Below are 22,732 nucleotides of genomic sequence, written 5' to 3'. Positions count from 1 at the left end.
TGTCTGATGTCCCAAATTGTCGGAATACTCAAGTAAGTGCACTATACTTTGTTTTCCAAATACTTGGTTTCAAATATTTAGTTAAATTGGGATATTGAATAGATTTGCTTTGCAGAATATAGATAAAGAATATCCACAAAAGTTTAAGATTTGATTTAATGTTTGATTTGACACGAAAGTTATGATATTTTAATTTTCATACTTTAGATATTGACTTCAATGAGAAAACCAAAATAAACCAACGATTTGTAACCTTAAAACCTTATGGCGGAATACTTGGCATTGCCCTGTGATGACGGCACTGTTGTTAAATGTTCAAACAACGAGTCGTGTCTTCATGCGGTAACTGTCAGAAAAGAGTTGGAAACGTTTGGTTTAACAACGAACAATTATGAAATTAACCCACGACAACCGGGGTACTCTGTAGCCTTACTGAGTATTGTAAAAGATTCAAAGTTTGTTTTGGTGTTTTACTGTACTCATCTGAAATCATCTCTGGAGAGAATACTCAAGAAAGATCTTATATCATTCCGGAGTAAAGTTATAATTGTAGCAAAGTCAACAGATCGTCTCAGAAAATTGACGGATTTTACGCGTTTTACAGTGTTTGAAAGCAACAAAATAATACAACATATTCAACAAATAGTAGATATGACAGATCAAGATAGGTACCCATCTATAGACCAGCTGATAGACTATCCCTTACTTCCTCAAAGAAAAAAAAAGCCGTATACTGAACAGACAAATGTCAAACAACTAGACACATCACCTACTCAAGATAAATTCGAGTTTACAACCAATATTGTACCTAGTGGCTTTATACATGCAGATACATTTGATACTAGCGATACAGGAAACAGAGGAACACATGTGCTACGCTCATCATGTATACCTAAAGGTTTTGATTTATATATTCATATAGTTTTAGAAATGAATAACACCATATTGCGGTAAACGTCAATGAGACACAGACCTAACAATACACTTCCTAATTAAATAAATACTAGAACACACCCGCGAAATCGCAGGCATTCAGAACGTAGTTTAAAGTATGTAAAGTGTTGTTGGAAGAATTTTGTAAAATATTGAATGACTGGAGAATTTCAGCAAAAGTATCATAAGTCATAGGTTATTGGGGACAGGAAAATGTTGTGGTTTTTTTTATCCCTCCTCCTTTATTTCCAAAGTTCCCAATTTTTAGTTTTCTATCAATTTCAATATGAACATACCTTTTGCATGTTATGAACATTTAAGTAAGGAGCCTGTAATTCAGTGGTAGTCGTTTGTTTATGTGTTATATATTTGTTTTTCGTTCATTTTTTGTACATAAATAAGGCCGCTAGTTTTCTCGTTTGAATTGTTTTACATCGTCATTTCGGGGCCTTTTAAAGCTGTGTATGCGGTATGGGCTTTGCTCGTTGTTGAAAGCCGTACGTTGACCTATAGTTGTTAATTTCTGTGTCTTGTGGAGAGTTGTCTCAACATGGCAATCATACCACATCTTCTTTTTTTTGTAATCAATGAATTTTGTAAAAGATTTAATGACTGGAGAATTTCAGAAAAGGTATCAAAAGTTCACATGAATAATTTTAGCGCTTATCTGTATATTATGAACATTCATTACTCTATAAATAAAGTGTAATTACTTTCAATTCTAAGTTTACTAATCGATCCATGGTGCTCATTGATATAGTATACAGACCCTCTATTTAATAAACTCTGTGACCGCCGTGGATAGTAAACTTGAAAATGATAGCAGATAGAATTAAAATACACTTTATTCGTAGTAGATATATGTATGTTCAAAGTAAACAGAAAAACGCAAACCGGAAGTCTAATCTGACTTAAAATTTCGTCCAATGACGGGACAATATCCGGATGCCTTTTTTCTCGATTTTCTCCCAAAATAACTCAATCTAAATAATCATATGAATGGATGACAAATGCGACTATGCACTGTACCTATAGGACACAGAGGCGTCTTGATAAATTTATTGTGGAAAGAAGAGAAGCGACACACAAAATGAGGTCTTCTCGTTTAATAGTATAGATAAGAACGTGTGGTATTAGTGCCAATGAGACAACTTTTATACAAGTCACAATTTGTAAAAGTAAACCGTTATAGGTCACAATACGTTCTTTATAACGGAGCATTGGCTAAGCCGAACAGCAAGCTATAATGACTAAAATAAAACTATTCAAACTGGAAAATCAACGATTTAATCTTTATAAAAAAAAAAGAGAAGCGAGAAACACTAAAACACATCTAAACATACAAAGTTCTCAACCTCTCTAAATGGAAATTTAGTGTTTAAATAAAAAGTTTTGTCAATTTTGATTTAGCAAGACATTATTGTGTAGTCAATGGTATAAACTGTATCTTTTTCTTTATTTTTGTCTCCAATCTCTGACCCCTGAAACAAGTATTCGTAGTGATTCAGTGATCCACTCTTTTAAAGGACCATTAACTTTGCGTATTTAATTCGAAACCGTCTTTCTAATTATTGATATCGCATTTAGAAATATTTTATTTTTAGCCTTGGTTTTGGCTATGACTTCGGATCATACCATGCCGAAAGTGTCTAATGTTAATCTTGAAATTGTATTCAAATTTTAATTAAGTTAGTGTATAATTTGCTTGGACATAAAAATCGCCCGAAAACATGACATGACTGTAAGATGACCAGGACCTTTAAAATGACACGATTTCCTTCATCAATTTGTAAACTATGTCACCCTACAAAAAAGAAACAAGAAAAAATAAACACACACAACATAAAAAATAATAAATTGGTTCTTTGTGGTTTAGTTTCAGTGGTGTCATCAGTAAACGAAATAAAACGACGCTTTAATGGTGGAACAGAAGAAGGAAGAGAAGACCTTTCGAAACAAATTATGTCCAGCACTATCAAAGATTTAATAAAAAATGGTGATTTTCTTGGGATGATACATCTTTTAGATGTTGATGATCGTAGGATTCAGACAAGTGTTTTCAGTGCAATTGATACATATCAGTTACAAACAAGTTTGTGCAGTAGATGTATTAGAGGTACCGAAATGTTGAAGGGAGCGAAACATTTATTTGAGTTATGTAGAAAATGGTCTGCAAATCAATTTGCTATGGTTAGTTTATTACCGTTAACCTTAGATACGACTGCTGTTTTGTATCTGTCGTCTTGTGTTAGTGGTTTAGCACAGTCAAACTTGGGCCCAGCTATACAGATATTTACCGAAAATTCATTACCTCTCGTGAATAAAATTATTTCAGACAATTCTCTCTCAGCAAGTTCAAGTCAGTGTCAGTATTTGCTACTTTCTCTCCGAAAAATGCTGGATAACCTGAAATGTGTTGGCATGAATCCAAGCCCACTACAAATGGGAAACTTCAGAGATGCTTTAATGAACGAGAGCAACCGTGATGCACTGAAAATCAAATTTGCTAAATCAATGACATACTTGGAACAGTACTCATTACTTATGGTTGTCATTAATCAGGTAATATTTGTATTGTAACTATATTTGAACATACTATTATTATAGCAATTATCAACTATTTGAGTTACATAAACTTTTAAACTAAGACATTTGACAGGGGGAACGAAGCCATTTTAAAAGGGGGCGTTCTAAACCCAGGATAAAAAGGGTGTTTCCAAATTTATGTCCCCATTCAAATGCATTGATCTTTAAATCTTTAAAAAGGAGTGTTTAAACCCTAAGAACCCACTTGACCCGCAACTGTTTAACTGGTTATATTTTATTAAATAAACCAAGATTAAAAATTGTCGAGTTATCTTTTAAACCAAGCAAATGTGACATACTCTAAAGGAAGAAATTTAAAAGACAGAAAATATCATACGTTTATCTTGAGGGTGGACTATTAATCAATTGTACGGGTTAAAATAGCAGAAGCTTTTTTGTTTGAAGATAATTGTTGAAAACTGTTTCTCTTGATATGAACATAACACGAACAAGTTAAATTTGTCTTTTTTTTTTTATCACAAATAACTTTCAACATTGAGATTTATGTTGTTTGCAAAAGATTTTACCTCCAAATATCATGTCTTGTTCGGATCAAAATCAACATTACAGATTTAAATCGATTTACTAGTGATATATATAGTGTTCATAGATTTAAAAGTTAATTAGAATACAAACATACTTTGTTTTAGATTATGTTGAAGTCTGAGTTGCAGATTGTTGCTTTCTTGTCTGATTTGGCATTAATTTTGGTTGACAAAGTTTCAAAGAAATCGAAATGTATGCAGACTATTTATCCACAGTTGCTGTTGATGACTAAAGGTGTTGTACAACGATTATGTAAAGGTAAACAAAATAGTCCTTATACTATAGGTATTAGTAAGACAGATATATACAACCTACACATAATAATTTAGAGCACTTAAAAATATTTAAGAGATACATTATAATAAACACATCATATATAATCCAGTACACATAGTTTCCCAAAAAAACACAACATATTTTACTTATCTAAAATTTATAAATCACATATTGAATGAGAGATTTTAGATTTAAAAAAATCAAAACATTCCAAACTGATGTTGTTTTTGTATTTTTAGAAGTCTTGAAATATTTTTTGAATCTTCAGACACGACTGATATTTATCTATAGTTTGTCTTAAATTTAATGCAAATTGTATCCTTTGTGTGTTTACAACAAAATCCAAGTACATGTACCACATGTACCATTGCACCAATCTTTCAAACTTACGATTGAAGAATGGAAAAATACTGCTAGGAGTTTTACTTGTTATGTAAAATGAAAATAAGGAAATGTGATATGATTGCTAATTAGTCAACAATTTTAAGGGTTCGACTAGATGAATAACAAAATAAGTTTTTTAGGGTGTATGAGGCCTGATTTTGATTATTACCATATTGATAAAAACATGTATAATTTTAATGAAACAATCTAATTTATACTTTTATTTGAACAATATAAGAATCCAAAACATGCAAGTATTATATAGTTGTAATTTAAATAGTCTTCTACCATTTTGTTTTTTAATTCATTCATGGACGCAGTTCCCTAATCAAGGTAAATATAATTTGTAAATCCGTTTGTTATAAGCATGCATGCTTTTCTTATTTTCATAAAGGAGAACTTAATGTCGCATGCCTATTGTTAATATTTGTATGATCTATTTATTAAAGTTACAGATATTATTTGTTGGTTTGGATATATTGATATTCGTTTAATAAACAGTTTGTGGCCTTTGGATGGTAAGACGAAATCACGAGTGAAATAACTAAATTATAGAACTTGATAACAACTTAATAATGCACAGCCATGTTTATTTATTTTTATCCTATTTTATCTTATCACTTATCGTAGATATAACGAAAACAGGTATCAAATCATATAATATGTGCATGAATAAAAAGGAAATGGGAACTTTTGGTGTGCTTTATATTTTTTGGCAGAACAAAACTGGAAACCATCTTCGCTAGCCAAGGGTTACGATCCACTCCCGCTCTCTTCGCCCTTGGCGGATTGAGCCAACATTTGTGAAAACAATGTTGGGCCATCTGTCGGAATATTAAAGTCACGCCCATTTAGAATACATTATTTTTGACCAATGGTAGCACTTGAACTCTTCAATTTGGAGGTAAAATCATGGTAGTGTTTAGATTCTACACACTTGGTACAGCCGGAAACGAAAATTTACGTCAACATTCATGCATTTGTGCATGAAACATACACAGGAACTTCTATTAGCTGATTAAAAACATTCAAGTTGTCACTAAATATAGTCGTATGTATAGGGATGTAAAGACTTGTTGCACAATAAACACGTGGCAATTGTTTACAAACACTTTCTAAATTTTCACGTGATCATATTAAAGGCGCTTTTTGATTGGATGCAGCGAGTTTCGACTGCAACCAATAAAAACCCTTACCCTGTGTCTCCGAAATTTTATCTCAATCCGCCAAGGGTGAAGAGAGCGGGAGTGGATCGTAACCCTTGGCTAGCGAAGATGACTGGAAACAAGCAATGCTTTATTTAGGTATTGTTCGTGCTTTGCATAACCTTTTCATTTAAAAGATAAAATGCATATGTTTTTATCTTAACCCAAAATTATAGTGCGTCCTCTTGAAAAGATCATGATACTGAAGCAACATTTTTTTTTTTAACTTTTTGTATTTTGTCTTTTGAATAAAATGACACAAAAAATCCCTAAGTTGCAGATGGATAATTTTATCTAGATAACTACATTTCTGTTTGCCACTACTGCATTCAAATCAGTTATAAGGTAAGCGTTGGTTGGTCCATGACGCTATTTGCACTGATTCACCTGGGGTCAACTGGCGTAATTCACTCAATAAAAAAGAATTTGGAATTGTTGTATAGGCGTTGCCTTTATCTAGATAACAAAATAAAGTCTACATTTCTGTTTGCCACTACTGCATTCAAAGCACAGCAGCACTTTAAGAATAGGTGATGTTGAGTATCAGTTATCACTGTAGAGTTCCCGTTTAATTTATAAAATACTATATAGATTTAAAGTTTTAAAATGTTTGAACAAACCAGTTTTTGGCATATATGCATTGGAAGAAGATATGAAAAGATGCAACAAATCAAGACAAAATATTGTTTTCTCTCACCCCCGATACGTTTTGATGCATTTTATAAATCATTTTTTTCTAATATACAGGTTCACATTTGCCAAGAACAACGGCCGAATATCAGATGAAGTTGTGTAGGATTTCAAATTTATTCATCGATAACACAAAGATCAGTCAAATGGACAGACTTCATATTCTTAATCTTACTGAACCACTACTCTTCAAAGAATCAAAAGACATTGTGCAGAACATTGTATACTTATATTCAACGAATAAGCACATGTCAAAAGATATAAGAGAAAAGGTCAGCAAACATATTGTCCACCAGTTATCGGTGATAAACTTCAAAATAGACGGAGTTATCCATCAGTCAGTCAATGTGGGATTAGAACCGTCATGGGTAAAGTTTGCAGGAACAGTATCTGAAGAAAGAAATGTTGTTCTGCATGCTTTGATTCCTACACTTCATTGTATAAGTGAAGGCAGCATGAAAGACTACAAATATAAAGCAAACAAAGGTGAAACCAGAAAACATTTGAATACTCTTGATATTCTTAGACATCTACAAGATGAAAAGATTCATCATAATTTGATTCAACTGATTGCGTTTCAGTGTAGACCTCTACCAATATTCTATATAACAGATCAGTCAATAGATTATGACTTAAACGCACATCTTTTAGATGCAAGAAAAGTATTCAGATGGATTTCTTACAGAGAATTAACAACGATGGTGTCAGATGCTGTAAATGCTGTAGGATATCTCCACAACAAGGCAGTAATTCATCGGAATGTGACAACATTTGCCTTTAGCTTAAGGAAAAATAATGTTGTTTTGCATGATTTCAGCGTGTCAAAGGTTTTGGGAAATAATACTGGATTTATATCAGGTTATTTTTATATTATTTTTCATTTATTGATTTTCCCTTACAACTGTAGGCAAGTTCATTCAGTTATTGTTTTGTCATTTTATTTTAAAAAATGTAGAAAAAAAAAGAATTGAAATTTTTTTAAGGGATAATAGTATCTGTTATTTTATCTTAATTCTCCCAAAGTCTGAACATTCACAGACACAGACACCTTATCGTTCTTAATTCTCCCACCAATGGATTATTCTGGGATAGTGTGGCGTGACATGTATTCACATCTGGTACTTCGATACAAAGACATATTTAGTATAGTTTATGAAATTGCAGAGAAAAAAAGTGAATACATATACCAAAATATATAAAATTTGTTCTTCACAAGAAACAGTATTTGATCTGTCATAATGATTAATAATGCCATGCAATTTGGTCTGAATGCGGTTAGAACCCGGGGTCTATTGTTAAAATAAAAAATTCAAACCTATCACAATGTTGTCGAACATAAAAGTATGACTACATAAACAAGAACTTTTCTTTGTGTATGCAGATTTAGAAAACACTGACATACCTGTTCTATGGTCAGCTCCCGAAAGTATTTTAGAGGACCATTATGATACTAAAACTGACACGTGGATGATAGGACAGTTTATTTATGAAGTATTCACCCATGGTTGCCATCCTTACACTGAAGTGTACGGCACTCCAACTGAACAGCTGTTAGAATATGTGAGTAGCTCTAAGAACAATATTTCTCCAAGTTTCATTATATTTTCACTTTTCCCAATCGGTGTGATTGATATATTTCCCCCAAATAGAGAAAATTCGTTTTCGGCAAATAATTGGTCGAAATTCAATTATGACGTCAATTTTTTTAAATTCTTCTGCATTTCATTTTGTGACAACATTAAAATAGGTGTCAATGTCTTATAACTTCATATAAAGAACATATCTTTCTGCACGTCGATTAACAGTTTTTATAAACCTCATTCTTACATATAATGATTGAAATTGATAAAAATGTTGAATCAAGTAAATAAGAGGAAACTCGAGAATCAAATCGAAGCAGAATTTCATTAATTAAAGATTCAAAGTTTAATAAAAACTCATCTTTAAGTTAAGGTCTTTCTCTTTCTCCTCAAGGAAGTCTTATGTAGTAAAAAATATTGATCGTAAATTAAATGTTCTTCAACTTTGTATTTAAATTTTCCTTCTAACTAATTTTATTAAAGCATCACTGTTGTGTCTTGTGTACCAAATTCAAGGCATATTATCTTTGATGGTTTATTACTGTATTTATTCCAGATTGTTTTTCAAGATTTAAAGCCGCAGAAATGGCCATGCATCCCAAAAGATATACATGATATCATAATAGGATGTTGTATGACGACCCCAGAGGACCGTATAGATATACATAGAATCGGAAAATTACTTAACAGTATACTAATTTCCCTTAATGGAGGTAACATACAACATAGTTAAAGTAATTGTTAACAATTATATTATTTGACATTCAGTAGCTTCAAAACAAACAGATATAAAGAAAATCGTCATCTAAATCTTTTTATACATAGATGTGTATACGTCTAAAAATAAAGCGAGAGATGCAGGAACGTTTCTGGAGATGTTGATTTTATTCGTCCATCCACTCTAATGTGGCACAACTTTTCAACTTCGTGACACTTAATTTGTTTTTGTTATTGTTTGATTAGAGCGCCACTGAAAAGTCTTCAGTAGACGCTTGTCGATCGTAAATCTGGTATCTTTGAAGAGTTCTTACCAAATAATAATTTATTTTGTTGTTGTGTTTCGATTTGGTGAGGTGAGCTAGTTAACACCAACTTTCAAAATTCGTTTTTATGCTTGGCTGTTACATCACTGTCCCATGTAAGTCAGACTATTGAGCTGTCGACAACATGTAATATCCGGCCCCTCAAGGCTTATTGTACTCTATGGATTGTTGTCGTTATTGCAGGCCAATTAAGTGACCTACAGGTACCTATATCTATGTCATTTGGTGTCTTACGAATAGTTGGATTATTGGTAATCCTACATCTTTTTATTTTATTTCATTTTAAATTAAAATGATGATGTTATATTTATGTTTATGTTTGAATGAAAGTTGTGGCTATGTTATCCTATTTTTTTAGGACGACGTAATCTGGTCTCGCATATATTTGAAGAAGACAAAAAATACCCCGAATTAGATCTTCAGCATGATGTACCTGAAAGGGTATGATTCCTGGTTGATTGCACTTACCTTATCTTTCAAATGTCAATTAATTCAAGATTATTTCAAATAGTTTTAAATTAGTATCTGATTATCAATGAATGCATGATTTGTTTTAGGAAACGTGGTTTTATATCACCATCATATTATATCGAGTATCATTTCTTTTTCAGATTTCAAAAAATAAACGATTTATCTATTTTCTCTAAAAAAATATTTGGTCTCAGTTTATTTGTGAAATAAAAATAGTTCTGAAAATATTGACACATTGAACATATATACTTTCAATTTTATTTCAAAAGTTTTATCAAAGATAGGAATATGTTTTACCCAATATATGCTCTGTTTGTTTATAGCCAAATAGGTCTGAAATTATATTCTATATAAACTTAAAGAGGAAACATTTTGCTCATAAAAGTCTTATAATTTTTCAATTTTGTTTTTAGGGACTGCCTTCCTTATTTAAACAACTTAAACAGAATAACACACAGGACAGACGTATGTATCTTGTTCCTTATATTTTGTATTGATGCAATAATGTACATAACGCAATGTGCGGTAAATAACAACGGTACCTTATATATTACTTCATTAATATAAGAAATTGGGGTTTGAATGTCAATAAGACAACTCTTCATCCAAATCACAATATGTAAAAAGTAATCCATTATAGGTAAAAGTACGACCTTCACCACGGAGCCTTTATTCACCCCAAACAACAAGCTATAAAAGGCACAAAAATTACTGGTGTAAAGCAATTTAAACAATAAAACTAACTGTTTAATATAAAGAAAACACAAAACAAGCAAACATTGAATAACAAAAATGCATTACATTAATTAAAAGTTTTAAACACATTCCAAGTGTATTGAATATTGAAGATCATGTAATGCACGACTTAGAAAAATCAGTACTTTTTAATTTCTCTTTTAAAGGATTACATTTATGTGGATACATTGTACATGATAATAAGAACGTCGATAGCTTTTGCTCTTGATTTTTTCGTTGAATTTCAGATGTAATAAGAAAATCATATTACAACTTAAGAAAATCTCAAAGACGCATGATCAACACTTTACAAATTACACAAGCCGATATAAAGTCACCAGACCAACCTATCACGCAGGCAAAGGTAAAATAATACAATACGTAGAAATATGTATGCACACATGGCTTTCTTCTGATAAGAAAATCGTGTCTTTCTGTCTTTTAATTAACAAAGTATAACAGGTAATACTCATTACATTATTTTTGTCGAACTGCAACAACGTAAAGGAGTAAGTTCGGTAAGGGCCTTATTTGGCCCCGCTGAGAAAATTGAATGGTACAAGATAAAATATGTTTTTAGTTGTCTTAAAGACATGTGAGAAAGTAAAATAGAACTATTTGTGTCAAAGTTTCATTCTGAAGTGTTGTGTTGTACATGCAAAATGGATCAAAATAAGAGATTTTGACGAAATTTGACAAAATTGGTCAGATTTCAAACAAATTGGTCGAATAACAGGCGTTGACAAACTAAATATTCAACAAAATTGCATTAGTTTGTCAAGAACGATACAGATATATTTTTCTCCAATCCTTGTCAGTTGGCGTCTACACCTTCTCTTGAAATGCAGTTTACTGTATCCAATAAAATTGTTTTATTTAAAGAAAAAGTATTTGTAGTTAATAAACGTATACCTTTGCATTCTAATTATTTTAATGAAAAAAACACATTTACACTTTTTTTGGTTTATACTATTTTTTTTAGAAAATAAAAATAAAAGGAAATTAAAAAATCACCATTTTGTGAGAGAAGATGGGTGCTTTAAATTAATATTTATATCAACATTTTTTTTCCTTTATCAGTACAATTTTATTGCTGTTTGTGAACCAGTGACTGTCGATTTTATCCAGTCTTTACCTCATCTCGACAAACAAACGTGTACAGAGGTACTTCAAATGTTAGATTCTCCAAGTAGAGAGGAAAGAAGAAATATACCTGGGAATTATCAATACCTACTGGTGAGTATCTTACCACCAACTGAAACGAAACAATGTCTTGAATGATTTGAGAAATCGAGAAAATAGGAATTGTTCAATTAAACTTTTTGTGTCAGACATAAAAAAAACCCGCACTATTCAAATAAAAGCGACAGATTACAGCTAAATATTATTAAAATCCGAAAAAAATGTATGGCATAAAAACATGTGCTATTTTGTAATTGGAAATATGATGGAAAATCGCACTGTCTAAAGCACCGTAGCTTTGTTGTGAATTTTAACAATATATATCGTTTTTATTGTTGAATTAATACTTTATTTTTGACTAAAGGAAATAATGTTACTATCATTATATGTCAAAGATTTTATGATGGTTTCTGATGTACAAAGTCTACGAGTTCAGTAATCAATTGGCAATATTTTATTTATAGAAATACAAACTTCATAAAAGTACAAATCTGTTAGAACTAGCGTTCAAACGTTTGTATGGTGATCCTAAAGAAAATGAACTTGCATACCTGAAGATAGTACACAATCTATTCAAGTTCATTGGTGAGATGCATAAGCGTAATTGGATACTCAGAGATGTGTGTGCTGACAATATCTTCGTATTGGATACAAATCAGGAGGTAATTTGGTTTAAAAGCACTAAAATGTAACAGTTGTTTTCTTTATTAAGGTAATGACCGTTTTTGTTCACGCACCACCAACAACTAACTATAGTTTGAACAACATTGCTGTTTCACAAGCTGTCCATCTTTTAGGGAAATACATAATGTTCCTATTTATTTTGTTTTCTTTACGTAGTAGTTGCTATATATGATCTCTATGTTTCATAGAGACATAATGAATGTTACCAGTATAAATACACATCGTAGCGGCAAAACTTTAATTCTGAGGAAAACCCAAAGTGAAAGGAAAGAAATGGAGAAATGGAAAATTGCATTGTATGTATTTATAAAAGTGAAACATTAAAGCAAAGTACTGAAATTGAACCAGGGCTCTACATTTTTCATCTTAAAAGAATGTGATTCGACCTTTTTCAGAAAAAGCAACAAACATGCAACTAATGGGAAGTTCCTACGAGAATATATATATTCGTATGCAACTGTCATACGGGCTAGCTATCAGGCCAGGTGTAATCCTCCACTTCCTACATAAGTAAATGCCTGTGCCAAGCCAGAAACATTGCAGTTGTCGTCATCCATTCGTTTGATATGTTTTCGCTTTTCATATTGCCATTTAATCAGGGACTTTCCGTTTTGAATTTTGTGATTTTACATTTTTCTTATATCAATTTAATTACAATTACAGATAACTATGCCACGACTTGGTCGAATGTTGTGGTTTGATTCAAATGGCGTCTTGGATGATTGTATCATTGATGAAGTCAAAGAGGACAGGAGACGCTGGTGAGAACGTTATATCGTGTATATTTAACTTATATTTGCTCTGAAACCTAAACGCCCAGTTGCAGTCTTATTTCTTGCAGTAATAATTGATGGCAAATCATTAACAATTTACAAACAAGAATATATACCAATTGTTGAAATACACATAAAATATATACAAAGACTAATTGTTGAAATACACATAAAAATATATACATAGATCAATTCAAAAATAGTTGTTTTTATCATAGCTTGGTGCGACTTGTTTGATATGAACGTCACTGATCAGTCTTATATTATGTAGACGAAACGTGCGTCTGGCATACTTAATTATAATCATGGTACCTTTGATAACTATTTGATTAGTTGATTCAATATCTTAAAATATTTCCTGTGTTCTTGTTAGCAATGATGACTTTTTTACAATTTCTAAGTAATGAAATTAACATTCTTATGGAGAAGACCTTCTTAATTATACATGAAACATGTTATTTCTTAACTTTTGACAAAATGAAAACAAGTCTATATATATATATACATGTATTTGTTTTGATCGGAAAACAATGAGTGTTACCATTAACTAAGATTTCATAAAATATTACATAAGATTCTTTTTAAAATAGGTTACCGATTGAGGTTCTTCAAAATGGTCAATACTCAAAGGAAGGTGATATTTATATGCTGGCAATGGTAATATATGAACTTTACATGGCGCTTGATGTTCATCAACACGACAACATGGCTAGCAAGTTAGCATGTGCACCGTTTGCAAAAGTTTCCATTTCTGAGGTAGATATTTATAGACTGTAAATCGGTGCACTTTTATTCACAAAAAATATTGTAAAATACGTGTACATAATGAAACGGAGGTAAGCTATGAATGCCAATACTTGTGAGAGCCCATCTCACAGACAAAGGTAATCGAATTTAACTATACTTAAAAGGAGTCATTTTCTCATTAATAGTTATCTCTCAACGTGTTTAGGTTTTTATATACCATTGGCTTGCACATATTTGGGTTCAAAATCAGACACATGATATATAAGTATGTATGGCATGTACAAAATCCGTACTCAAAGGTCTTACAACATATGTTGGACATATATCATTAAGTAATTGATTGATGTAAAGTAGGTTTACACTTTATTGAAGACTTTAATGGCTTTAATCATTACCATTTTGTTTTATTTCTACAGTAAATTGTATGCACAAAAGACGACGTTTTGGTGTTAGTTTGCAGATGTCAACTGATATATCACCAATTCGGAAACATTTAGACAAAAAACGGTGACGCACACACACAAGAAATTATATTTCCAAACAGAGTGTAACTTTGCGCTGCGACATAGAAAGCATTCATTCGTCCCATATGACGATATAGACTACAATACACTCGGCTTACCATCTCTTTTCTGACATCTGTTTTTTGTAGTTACTGAAGACCCTATACAGTGGAGAAGTCCCGATGAAGCCAGACGTTTGTCCTGATTGGTTGTACGACATTATGAAGCTCTGTTGGAATAGAGACAGAACACGTAGACCAACTACTAATTATATTCTAAAAGAAATAAGTAGAAACATGGAGATTATGAGAAACATGGAGTAAGTCATGGTCGTTAATACAATTTGAAGTATCATTGTTTGACAAATACATTTGTACATTAATAAAAACCAATCATGAATGGATACAAAAAAAAGAAAATGATCATTAAAATTCTTGTTTTGAGCTGTTCATAAATTATTGCTCTAGTGTCATTGAAAGCAATGGTAAAGTTAATTGTTTCTTCTGCCATCTGAAATGTGGTTTTTTAAATTTTGCCACAGAAAAAGAGTTTCGAAACATGATACCGTACCGTGAGAACGGTTTCACAATTAACCCTATGTATCCAAGCATTTATTCCTGTACTATTGTTCTCCTTGTTAACTCTTTTTTCTCAGTATTACTTTATAATTGTAAAAGAAATCAACAAGGCAGTTTTACAAATGTTCGAAAAGCTTCAATCGATTTGTACCGAAGCGACCCGATAACATCTAATGGCAGACCCCTTTCAAAATTTAACATTTTTAAATTGTCTCTCGACAAGTGGATACATGTAAATGTAGTTTATACAGTTATGAGTTAAAATGGAAGTCCCGAATATTGTCATCCTTACTCATTCCATGACTATCTAATCAAACATTATTGATGTAATAAAAATCTAAAACATGAACTTAATCAAAATATTACAAAATTTTATGATCTAAATTATGAAACCATTTCCAAGTGTTCATGGCAATATTCTATGTCTGATATTCATAAAATAGTGTAGAAATGTAGCTTTAACATTGTTTCTGTACCACTCTTGTCACAACGTGATAAAAGCTTTTAGATAAACATTTCATATGAATATATTTTAGACATAAAAAATACTTACTAGTATATTACATTAACATTTCATGTTCACAATTTCAGGTCGTCAAAACAAGAGGTGAATAACGACTCCGACCAAGAAATGTACGATGAGCTAGAGGATTCTGAACCAGAAGGGGATTATGAACCTTTAAATGACACTAACAGTATCGATAGTGAAAACTATGACAGCCTTGGCGATGGAAGGGTAGAAAATTGTAGTGCTCTTATGAGAACAATGAGTTCTTGTCCATTAATTACAATTCCAAAACGTGGACAAAATAACCCTTTTGGTGTATGTAGACCACTTACCTGTAGTCTCGAATCTAGTACAAATTCTCTTACTCATCAATCAACAAAAGACAATTTACAGTTTTCATGTGTTAATAGCGACACAGAATCAGAATGGAGTACGGTCAAACATAATAATTTGCAAAATCATCATCAAGTATCAGAATCTTCTAGAAGTTCATCCTCCATCAATGGTTTTAGATGTGTAAATAGTATTTCATCAGAAAATCAAAATGACTACATGAACGATTATCAATTTACGGATGCAAAAACTACAGATAAATCGATCATAGATGTTATTTATCATCCTTACGACACCTCGAAAAATGAAACTTCGGCAAGTTATATAAATGGTGATAATGTTGTTTTCAAAGAAAATACCAAACCCATCAATGAAGACTTGAACCAAGTATTCAAGGAAGATCGATTAAACGGTAGCAATTCGTCGGAAGCAAGTAGTAGTTACTTCCGTTCTGATTTTCCTAACCAGGCATCAATCAAAACACAACCAAAGAACTCGCAAAAAACGGAAGCTTGTAAATTTATCAATTTCATTTCGAAACAATCTCCAACACCATGTGAAATAAGGCCAATAGACATTCAAGGAATGGAACAGAGTTCGTCTCCAAATAATCTAATGACACCAGCAAAATGTAATGCTGAAAATACGTATCATGAAACGAAATCCGAAAGGGGCAAAACAGCAGATGACGATAAATTCCGCGATATTTCAAGAGAAAGTAGCACATACTTTTATGTGCATACACCACCCGCCAATGCTGTAGATGAAGGCATCGAAAGTGAGTCATATAAAGATTTTGAATCTGCTACAAATAGCGAATTATTTTCACCACCGGAAGACAACGATTATTTGACTGTTGTGTATGCACATATTTAGACTGTATACAGACGCAAACTACACTGTTTGTAAATATGCTATGTGTATTCAAAAAACATTATTCAGGGACAAAATGATATATGGAAAATAGTCAACCAGACATCGGTTTACTTTATGTATATTGAACAATACCAGTAAAGGCCGAGAACAATTTGAATGCTTTTTCCATATGTACTTTAGTTTAAAAAAAATTAGAGATATTTAAAAGATATCTTTGTAACATATGCATGATATGTTATTTAACAAATATATAATTTTTTGGTTGAATTTTATTAAAATTCCCATAATAGAATCAATTGTATAATACTGAAGATAGAATACAATAAAATTGAGAATGGAAATGGGGAATATGCCAAAGAGACAACAACCCGACCATAGAAAAAAACAACAGCAGAAGGTCACCAACAGGTCTTCAATGTAGCGAGAAATTCCCGAAATATGTTTAGTATCGAATATAGTCCATTTGAAGAATATAAACACAGGGTAATACATTATTGTAGATTGTAGTTAATATTTGCTCGATTATTATATAAAAATGGTGTTCCTAATGCATGTTATCATACTTCACCTTATTATCGAATAGATTCATGTAAACACGTGCAGGTATCGATCAATTCAACTAATCGGAATACAATTATTATAATTCGTGGTTTAACTATTTATTAATGAGACTCATCAAAATTGAATCACTTTCTTGACAAATTAAAATAAAGTAATAAGTTGAAAAGCATGGGGGACCAAAATTCTTATGTTGTGTTTCCCTTCGACGATGAGAAAAACATAAATACGATACAATATGTATGCTTTGATAGTATATCAATGTCTACTGCTCAGCAAACTTGAATAGTCTTCTAATTTTCTTCCACAATGTTACAGGCTTTCTGATTCAAAACAGTATCGAAATGTATGCAGTCACATTCTCAAACGATGTGTTTTTCAATTAAAGAGGGACAGTCAAACTCATCGAAAAATAAACTGACAACGTCATGGCTAAAAAATAAAAAGACAAACAGACAAATAGTACACAAGTCACAACATAGAAATCTGAAGAGTATTCAGCACAAACCCCTTTAAAAACTGGGGGTGATCTCAGGTGCTCCGGTAGGGAGATCCTGTTCCAACCTGTCGTGTTACAAACCCAATAAATATTCTAATTTGGTAGTGTCACTCGTGGTTAAAAGGGAAACGGATTGTAGTTACGACATGAGCAACATATCCGATAACATCTGTGAAATTTTTATTCCATAACGGTCAACTAACTCGTGATGGCGTCCGAAAAAATGTACAAGAAATTATTTTACCTTCACCATTTGGAACTCTTGGTTTTATAGTTTCCTTGTAAGCAGCAACCATCTGTCAAGGAAATCATGATAGAAAATACAAGCACGGGAATATCGTATCAATTGGGAGATAAATACTCTATATGCAGGTGCTGCTGGAATGTTGCTTCATAGAAATGAAAAGTTCACAATTTGGAGGCTGAAAGGATGTCTTTTTATCGTAAAGTTGTGTTTTCAACCGACCCTCATTGTCAATTTCTAGATGTAAGTCAAGATATGAGACAGACCTAACTGCATCTGCTAGTTCGATCAGATAGATTCGTTCAACATAGTCACCAAATTTTGAATTATTTAGTAAGAGAACATCGTCTATTTAGCGGAAAGTAAAATTAAAGGATATTGCTAACTTCTTATCTTCCTTCCTAAGAAGTTCCTGTATAAGCCAGCCTCATAATAATAAAGTAACAAGTTGACAAGAAGAGGGCACAATTGGTTCTATGATTTGCGTATCTACATAAATGTGATTAGGATTTGTCCTTTAGATCTTTTCACTGTGTATACACTTTGATACACCACATTGATGAAAGTACTTACGTTACATGTGTAAATACTATTATATATATTTCACTATGAAAATACAAAATACATAGATATATGAAGATGTGATATGCGTGTCAATGAGAAAACTCTCTACCAAAAGTAAAAATGTGTAAAAAGTACACCATGATAGGTCAAAGTACGGTCTTTAATACGGAGCTTTCATACACAACAAACAGCAAGTTAAAAGTGCTGCAAAAAGTGTAAAATAATTCAAACAGGAAAATCACGAATAAAAATCGAGAAACGAGAAATACTTGTGAACCACATCAACAAACAACGACAACTGAACAATAGGTTTCTAAGACTTAAGGTTATTTCGATACTTGACGGCTTACAATTCATATTTATTTCATTAAGAAAAGACATTGGAATGAACAAAATATGTAATTAAAAAAATTGAAAATGTTTTCGTTAAGAATTCTGAGGATTAAACATTACTTATTCAAGTTGTGAGTTTACCGCCTTAGTTTATAAAATCAATGTCCTCTAGGTGCGCCAATTGGTAACATCACGGATTTTTTATGAACCATACTAATACACGTCTTACATCAAAAGAACTACCGAAAATAATTGAATCTTTCAAAATAAGATCAAATTGAATATTCGATCGAAAGAATACGTCATTTCTGCAATCATGTCTTTCACTAGAAAAGATCGACAATTTCACACGCCATTATGACGTCATTTAACAAATACAAGGCGCGGTTGAATCCCTGCTCTATTTAAAGTTTCCAGCACTTTCATACATGTATGCATTATCGTCTTTATGTAGGGCAGTATAGAAATAATTTATGTTCCGTAAGTATTTAATCGTGATTCACGTACGACTGCGGGAGGGTGACCATCTTATTAGAATTTAATTTTCCTAATATTTTCTACAGTATACAATCAAATTTTTTCACCGTTTGCTCAAGATGTGTTGGAAATGACGATGCATACAGTTTGGTCACGTGGTGATGGAAGTCACATGATAGATTCGTCTGAAAACGTTATCCCGGAACTGGACGATTACAAATGATAATGATGCACGAAAATATCTAAAATGTGCAATTATGTGACTTAAAAAAAATGAAGCAAACCCCTTTAACTATTTTTAAAATCAGTTAAACATAAATTTCGATTGCAAAAACAAATAGGTGCACAGAATATTCGTAAGACATTAATTCGATAAAGAAATAAAAAAAAAAAAACTATATTTTTTCTTACAAAAGTGCAAACATTGAATTTTATTTTTTTCAGTTCTTCTGGCTTTATTTATAAAACGAGTGTCTTGATTTGTTTTTTAATCCATCAATATATCCTGCATATTAAAATGCTATCGATTCTACCTACACATTTGCCACATCCAGCGTTGTCTTCAATAACTAATATATATGTACCCAATGAAAAGTGTATCTAATGTAATGCATAAGTGTAAGTGATACTATTTGTACCATAAGCATTTTCTCGAAAATTCAGATTATTGTAGTCATGGTGATCCGTTATCATATCAATACGTTTTTGTCTTAGGTAGTAGCTACTATCAAACATTTATTTAAATACATAAATGAATTACAAGTTTACAAGTATTTGTTAATAAAAGAAGATTTGAAGCGTTCAGTTATATATAAATATACTAAATAAATAAATGATTTGTAAAATACGTTGAAGGTTTAAAAAGTCATGAGAATTCTAAATGCAATTAGGTTATATCCGGGCACTCTGGTTCTAAACCTTGGTTCTATCTGTTTTTTTGGTTCTGAACCTTGGTTCTATCCGGTTTCTTTGGTTCGAAACCATGGTAACTGGTTCAACACTCGGGTTGTTTGGTTTTTGCAACCCAACTTCTTGGTTCCATCTGGGTTCTATTCTAGATCATTCGAATGTTCCCGTTGAACTTGTAGAAGATTTCCACAAGTATCAGAATAAAAAGTTAAAGTAGGTCAAAGACGCTAAAATTGTTTTATAACATTAAACATTTCAGCATCGACGGTAAAGGAAGCTGTAAGGTATTTATCTTCTTATTTTAATTATTTTGATTAGGAAACTAGATAAAAATAAAGCATCGTATAGATTTTAAAAATGAAACGAAATATAAAGTATATCGAACATCCTTTTATTCAATTCCGTTGTTCTGTTTTCATTTATTTTCCTTTTCTCATCCCTTATTTCCGTTAACAATTCTAGACGTTTTAAAACAATCTAATTAGGACATGTCGTTCAATTGGCCAATGATATGTGTAACTAGCCACTTCACCAGTGACGACATGTATATATATTTGATTGCACATTTGTTTTCAAGTTCTACTGAATTTTAATTAATTGGCTTTGTAATAATGTCAGATTTGATAGAAATACATGTTAAGTATTTGTAACAAATCCTTTTGTTCAAAACAGAATGTTAAAAGACATATAAAAAGAAAGTGATGGTCAATTTAAGTTAGTAAGCTTTAATTAGTTGAAAAATAAGCTATAAAATTTTACAAAAAAATATATGTACAAATTTGATACTCCTTGTGAAGGGCATGCATATAATGATCTATAATCATTCTGCCCAAAATAAAGAAATTAAAATTAAGATTGAATGTTTTTATAATAAAATTGTGTGTGTGTGTGTGTGTGTGTGTGTGTTAATGACAGTGCTAGTGGGATGCTAGTCAGAACTTCTGTATTGGCACCCTAGTGGAGGTGCATAAAGTGTTACCCTAAAGTCTGTCCGTCCCGACCACCCAAAAATTGGTTCCGTTTTCCTGACTTTAGTTTGCCTCAACCAAATACTACAAAACTTTGTACGAATTATAATTTTTACAGAGTTTTGTACAAGTTATCAGTGTTTTCAGAACACCTTTACACAAATGGATGACGCAAGCACACAGTCTTTTGCTTCATATTTCCTTTTCTACTTTATACAGTCTAATACTGAGCATTGATACAAAAAAACATTATAAGAACACAAACAATTTTTAAAGGAGATGATTTTGGCATAAGGAAAAAAAAATAGAATTAAAACCTTTCAGGTGTTCTTGTTTCCAGAATAGCACTAAAGTGTTAGGTTGAAGTATACAAATTTGTATTTTAGACGTTAAACTGTTACATTTTAGAAAATAAATTTGTATCACCTGGTGCAAAAAGGTATGTGTCACAAAACGTATATCTTGTACAAATTTGTAAAACTCACATCTTGTACACAACATGTTTATCTTTGATAAATGTATCGCAACACCTTGTGAAAATAAGTAGTAGAAGTTTGTTTTTTAAAAATTAGGAATATATGACTTTTAAAAAAAATAACTAAGCATTGCTTGTCTATGATTTCATGTATTAACGACTTTAAATTTCAAATTCGAGCATTTTCCCGTAGAATGCTTATATTTTAACGTAATTGTCATCATTCACACCGTCTAACCTCGGCTTATTCGAAATTCAAAAATAGAAAACGAACCCAATAGAGGCGTGGTATTAGAAACAAATGTATTTACAAAGTGTTACCTATAGGGTTGAAGAATTAAACAAAAGAAAATAAAGTAAGTCTAATTAACACATAGCATGTTAAATAAAAATTTCCGAAAATTCAAAATATACTATGATAAACTCAAACGTCAAATATTTACTGATGGACAAATTCTTATCGAATCAAAGTTTCCATTTTATGAATTGATATATTGCTGTATAAAATTTAAGCAGTGACTTTTAAAACTTTACAAAAACGGAATAGATTAAAAGTAATCAAATGATAACCCTGAAACAAAAAAAAACTATGCTTTTTGAAAGTGAAATAATTTAAATTCCTTGTGAATTTAAAACATGCAGTTTTTTTTAAATCTAACTACAGTTTGATTTTAAGATTCTCTTTTATTTGTGTGTATATCTGATTATTCGTGATTAAATGTTGCATATCATTTTCATAAATGTATTTACTGTTAAAACATGGGTGACATAATATAACATTACTAATAATATTATAAAATATATTTGATTTGATTTATATTAAAGTCATATGAAACGAGTGACTGGTGAAAAATAATGATTATCCAATTCTTTAACGAATGGATTGAATATCATATTTACATACGTATGATTATCAAGTTTACAAATATATGTTAATAAAAGAAGATGTAGAGCGTTCATTAAAAATCTAAAAAAAGAAACAACACATGCATCCAAATTGAAAATCCTTAATCTATTTTTAAAATTCGGATAAACCAAAGATAAGGAATATGACAGTTATTGTTCAATCGTT

The 22,732-nt window shown here is 31.4% G+C and overlaps 1 protein-coding gene across 3 annotated transcripts; it reads left to right on the top strand.

Annotated features, from left to right (window-relative positions):
- The first annotated feature begins 211 nt into the window (after positions 1-211).
- On the top strand, positions 212-17,089 carry LOC143079423 (uncharacterized). Of its 3 annotated transcripts, XM_076254760.1 has the most exons (15): positions 212-898; positions 2,810-3,495; positions 4,170-4,323; positions 6,678-7,478; positions 8,002-8,180; positions 8,757-8,913; positions 9,602-9,684; positions 10,128-10,179; positions 10,698-10,813; positions 11,530-11,685; positions 12,096-12,293; positions 12,979-13,076; positions 13,679-13,844; positions 14,488-14,657; positions 15,508-17,089. In XM_076254760.1, the coding sequence occupies exons 1-15, from the start codon at positions 265-267 to the stop codon at positions 16,631-16,633; spliced, it is 4,776 nt and encodes a 1,591-aa protein (XP_076110875.1). In that variant the 5' UTR covers positions 212-264; the 3' UTR covers positions 16,634-17,089. The 3 variants fall into 3 exon arrangements, 2 of the variants coding, with proteins under 2 accessions (XP_076110875.1, XP_076110876.1); XM_076254761.1 differs by lacking the exons at positions 212-898; positions 2,810-3,495; positions 4,170-4,323 and having other exon boundaries at positions 6,600-7,478; positions 15,508-17,088; XR_012979406.1 differs by lacking the exons at positions 10,698-10,813; positions 11,530-11,685; positions 12,096-12,293; ... (2 more) ...; positions 14,488-14,657; positions 15,508-17,089 and having other exon boundaries at positions 8,757-8,934; positions 10,128-10,143.
- The last annotated feature ends 5,643 nt before the right edge of the window (positions 17,090-22,732 follow it).

Source organism: Mytilus galloprovincialis, chromosome 6 (genome assembly GCF_965363235.1).
Source record: "Mytilus galloprovincialis chromosome 6, xbMytGall1.hap1.1, whole genome shotgun sequence".
Lineage (NCBI taxonomy): Eukaryota > Metazoa > Mollusca > Bivalvia > Mytilida > Mytilidae > Mytilus > Mytilus galloprovincialis.
This window is presented reverse-complemented; position numbering and strand designations above follow the sequence as displayed.

Coding starts and splice junctions, on each gene's coding strand:
- LOC143079423 (XM_076254760.1), top strand. CDS start 265: ATGGCGGAATACTTGGCATTGCCCTGTGATGACGGCACTGTTGTTAAA. Junction 8,181..8,756: donor CTGAACAGCTGTTAGAATAT/GTGAGTAGCTCT, acceptor TATTTATTCCAG/ATTGTTTTTCAAGATTTAAA. Junction 8,914..9,601: donor ACTAATTTCCCTTAATGGAG/GTAACATACAAC, acceptor CTATTTTTTTAG/GACGACGTAATCTGGTCTCG.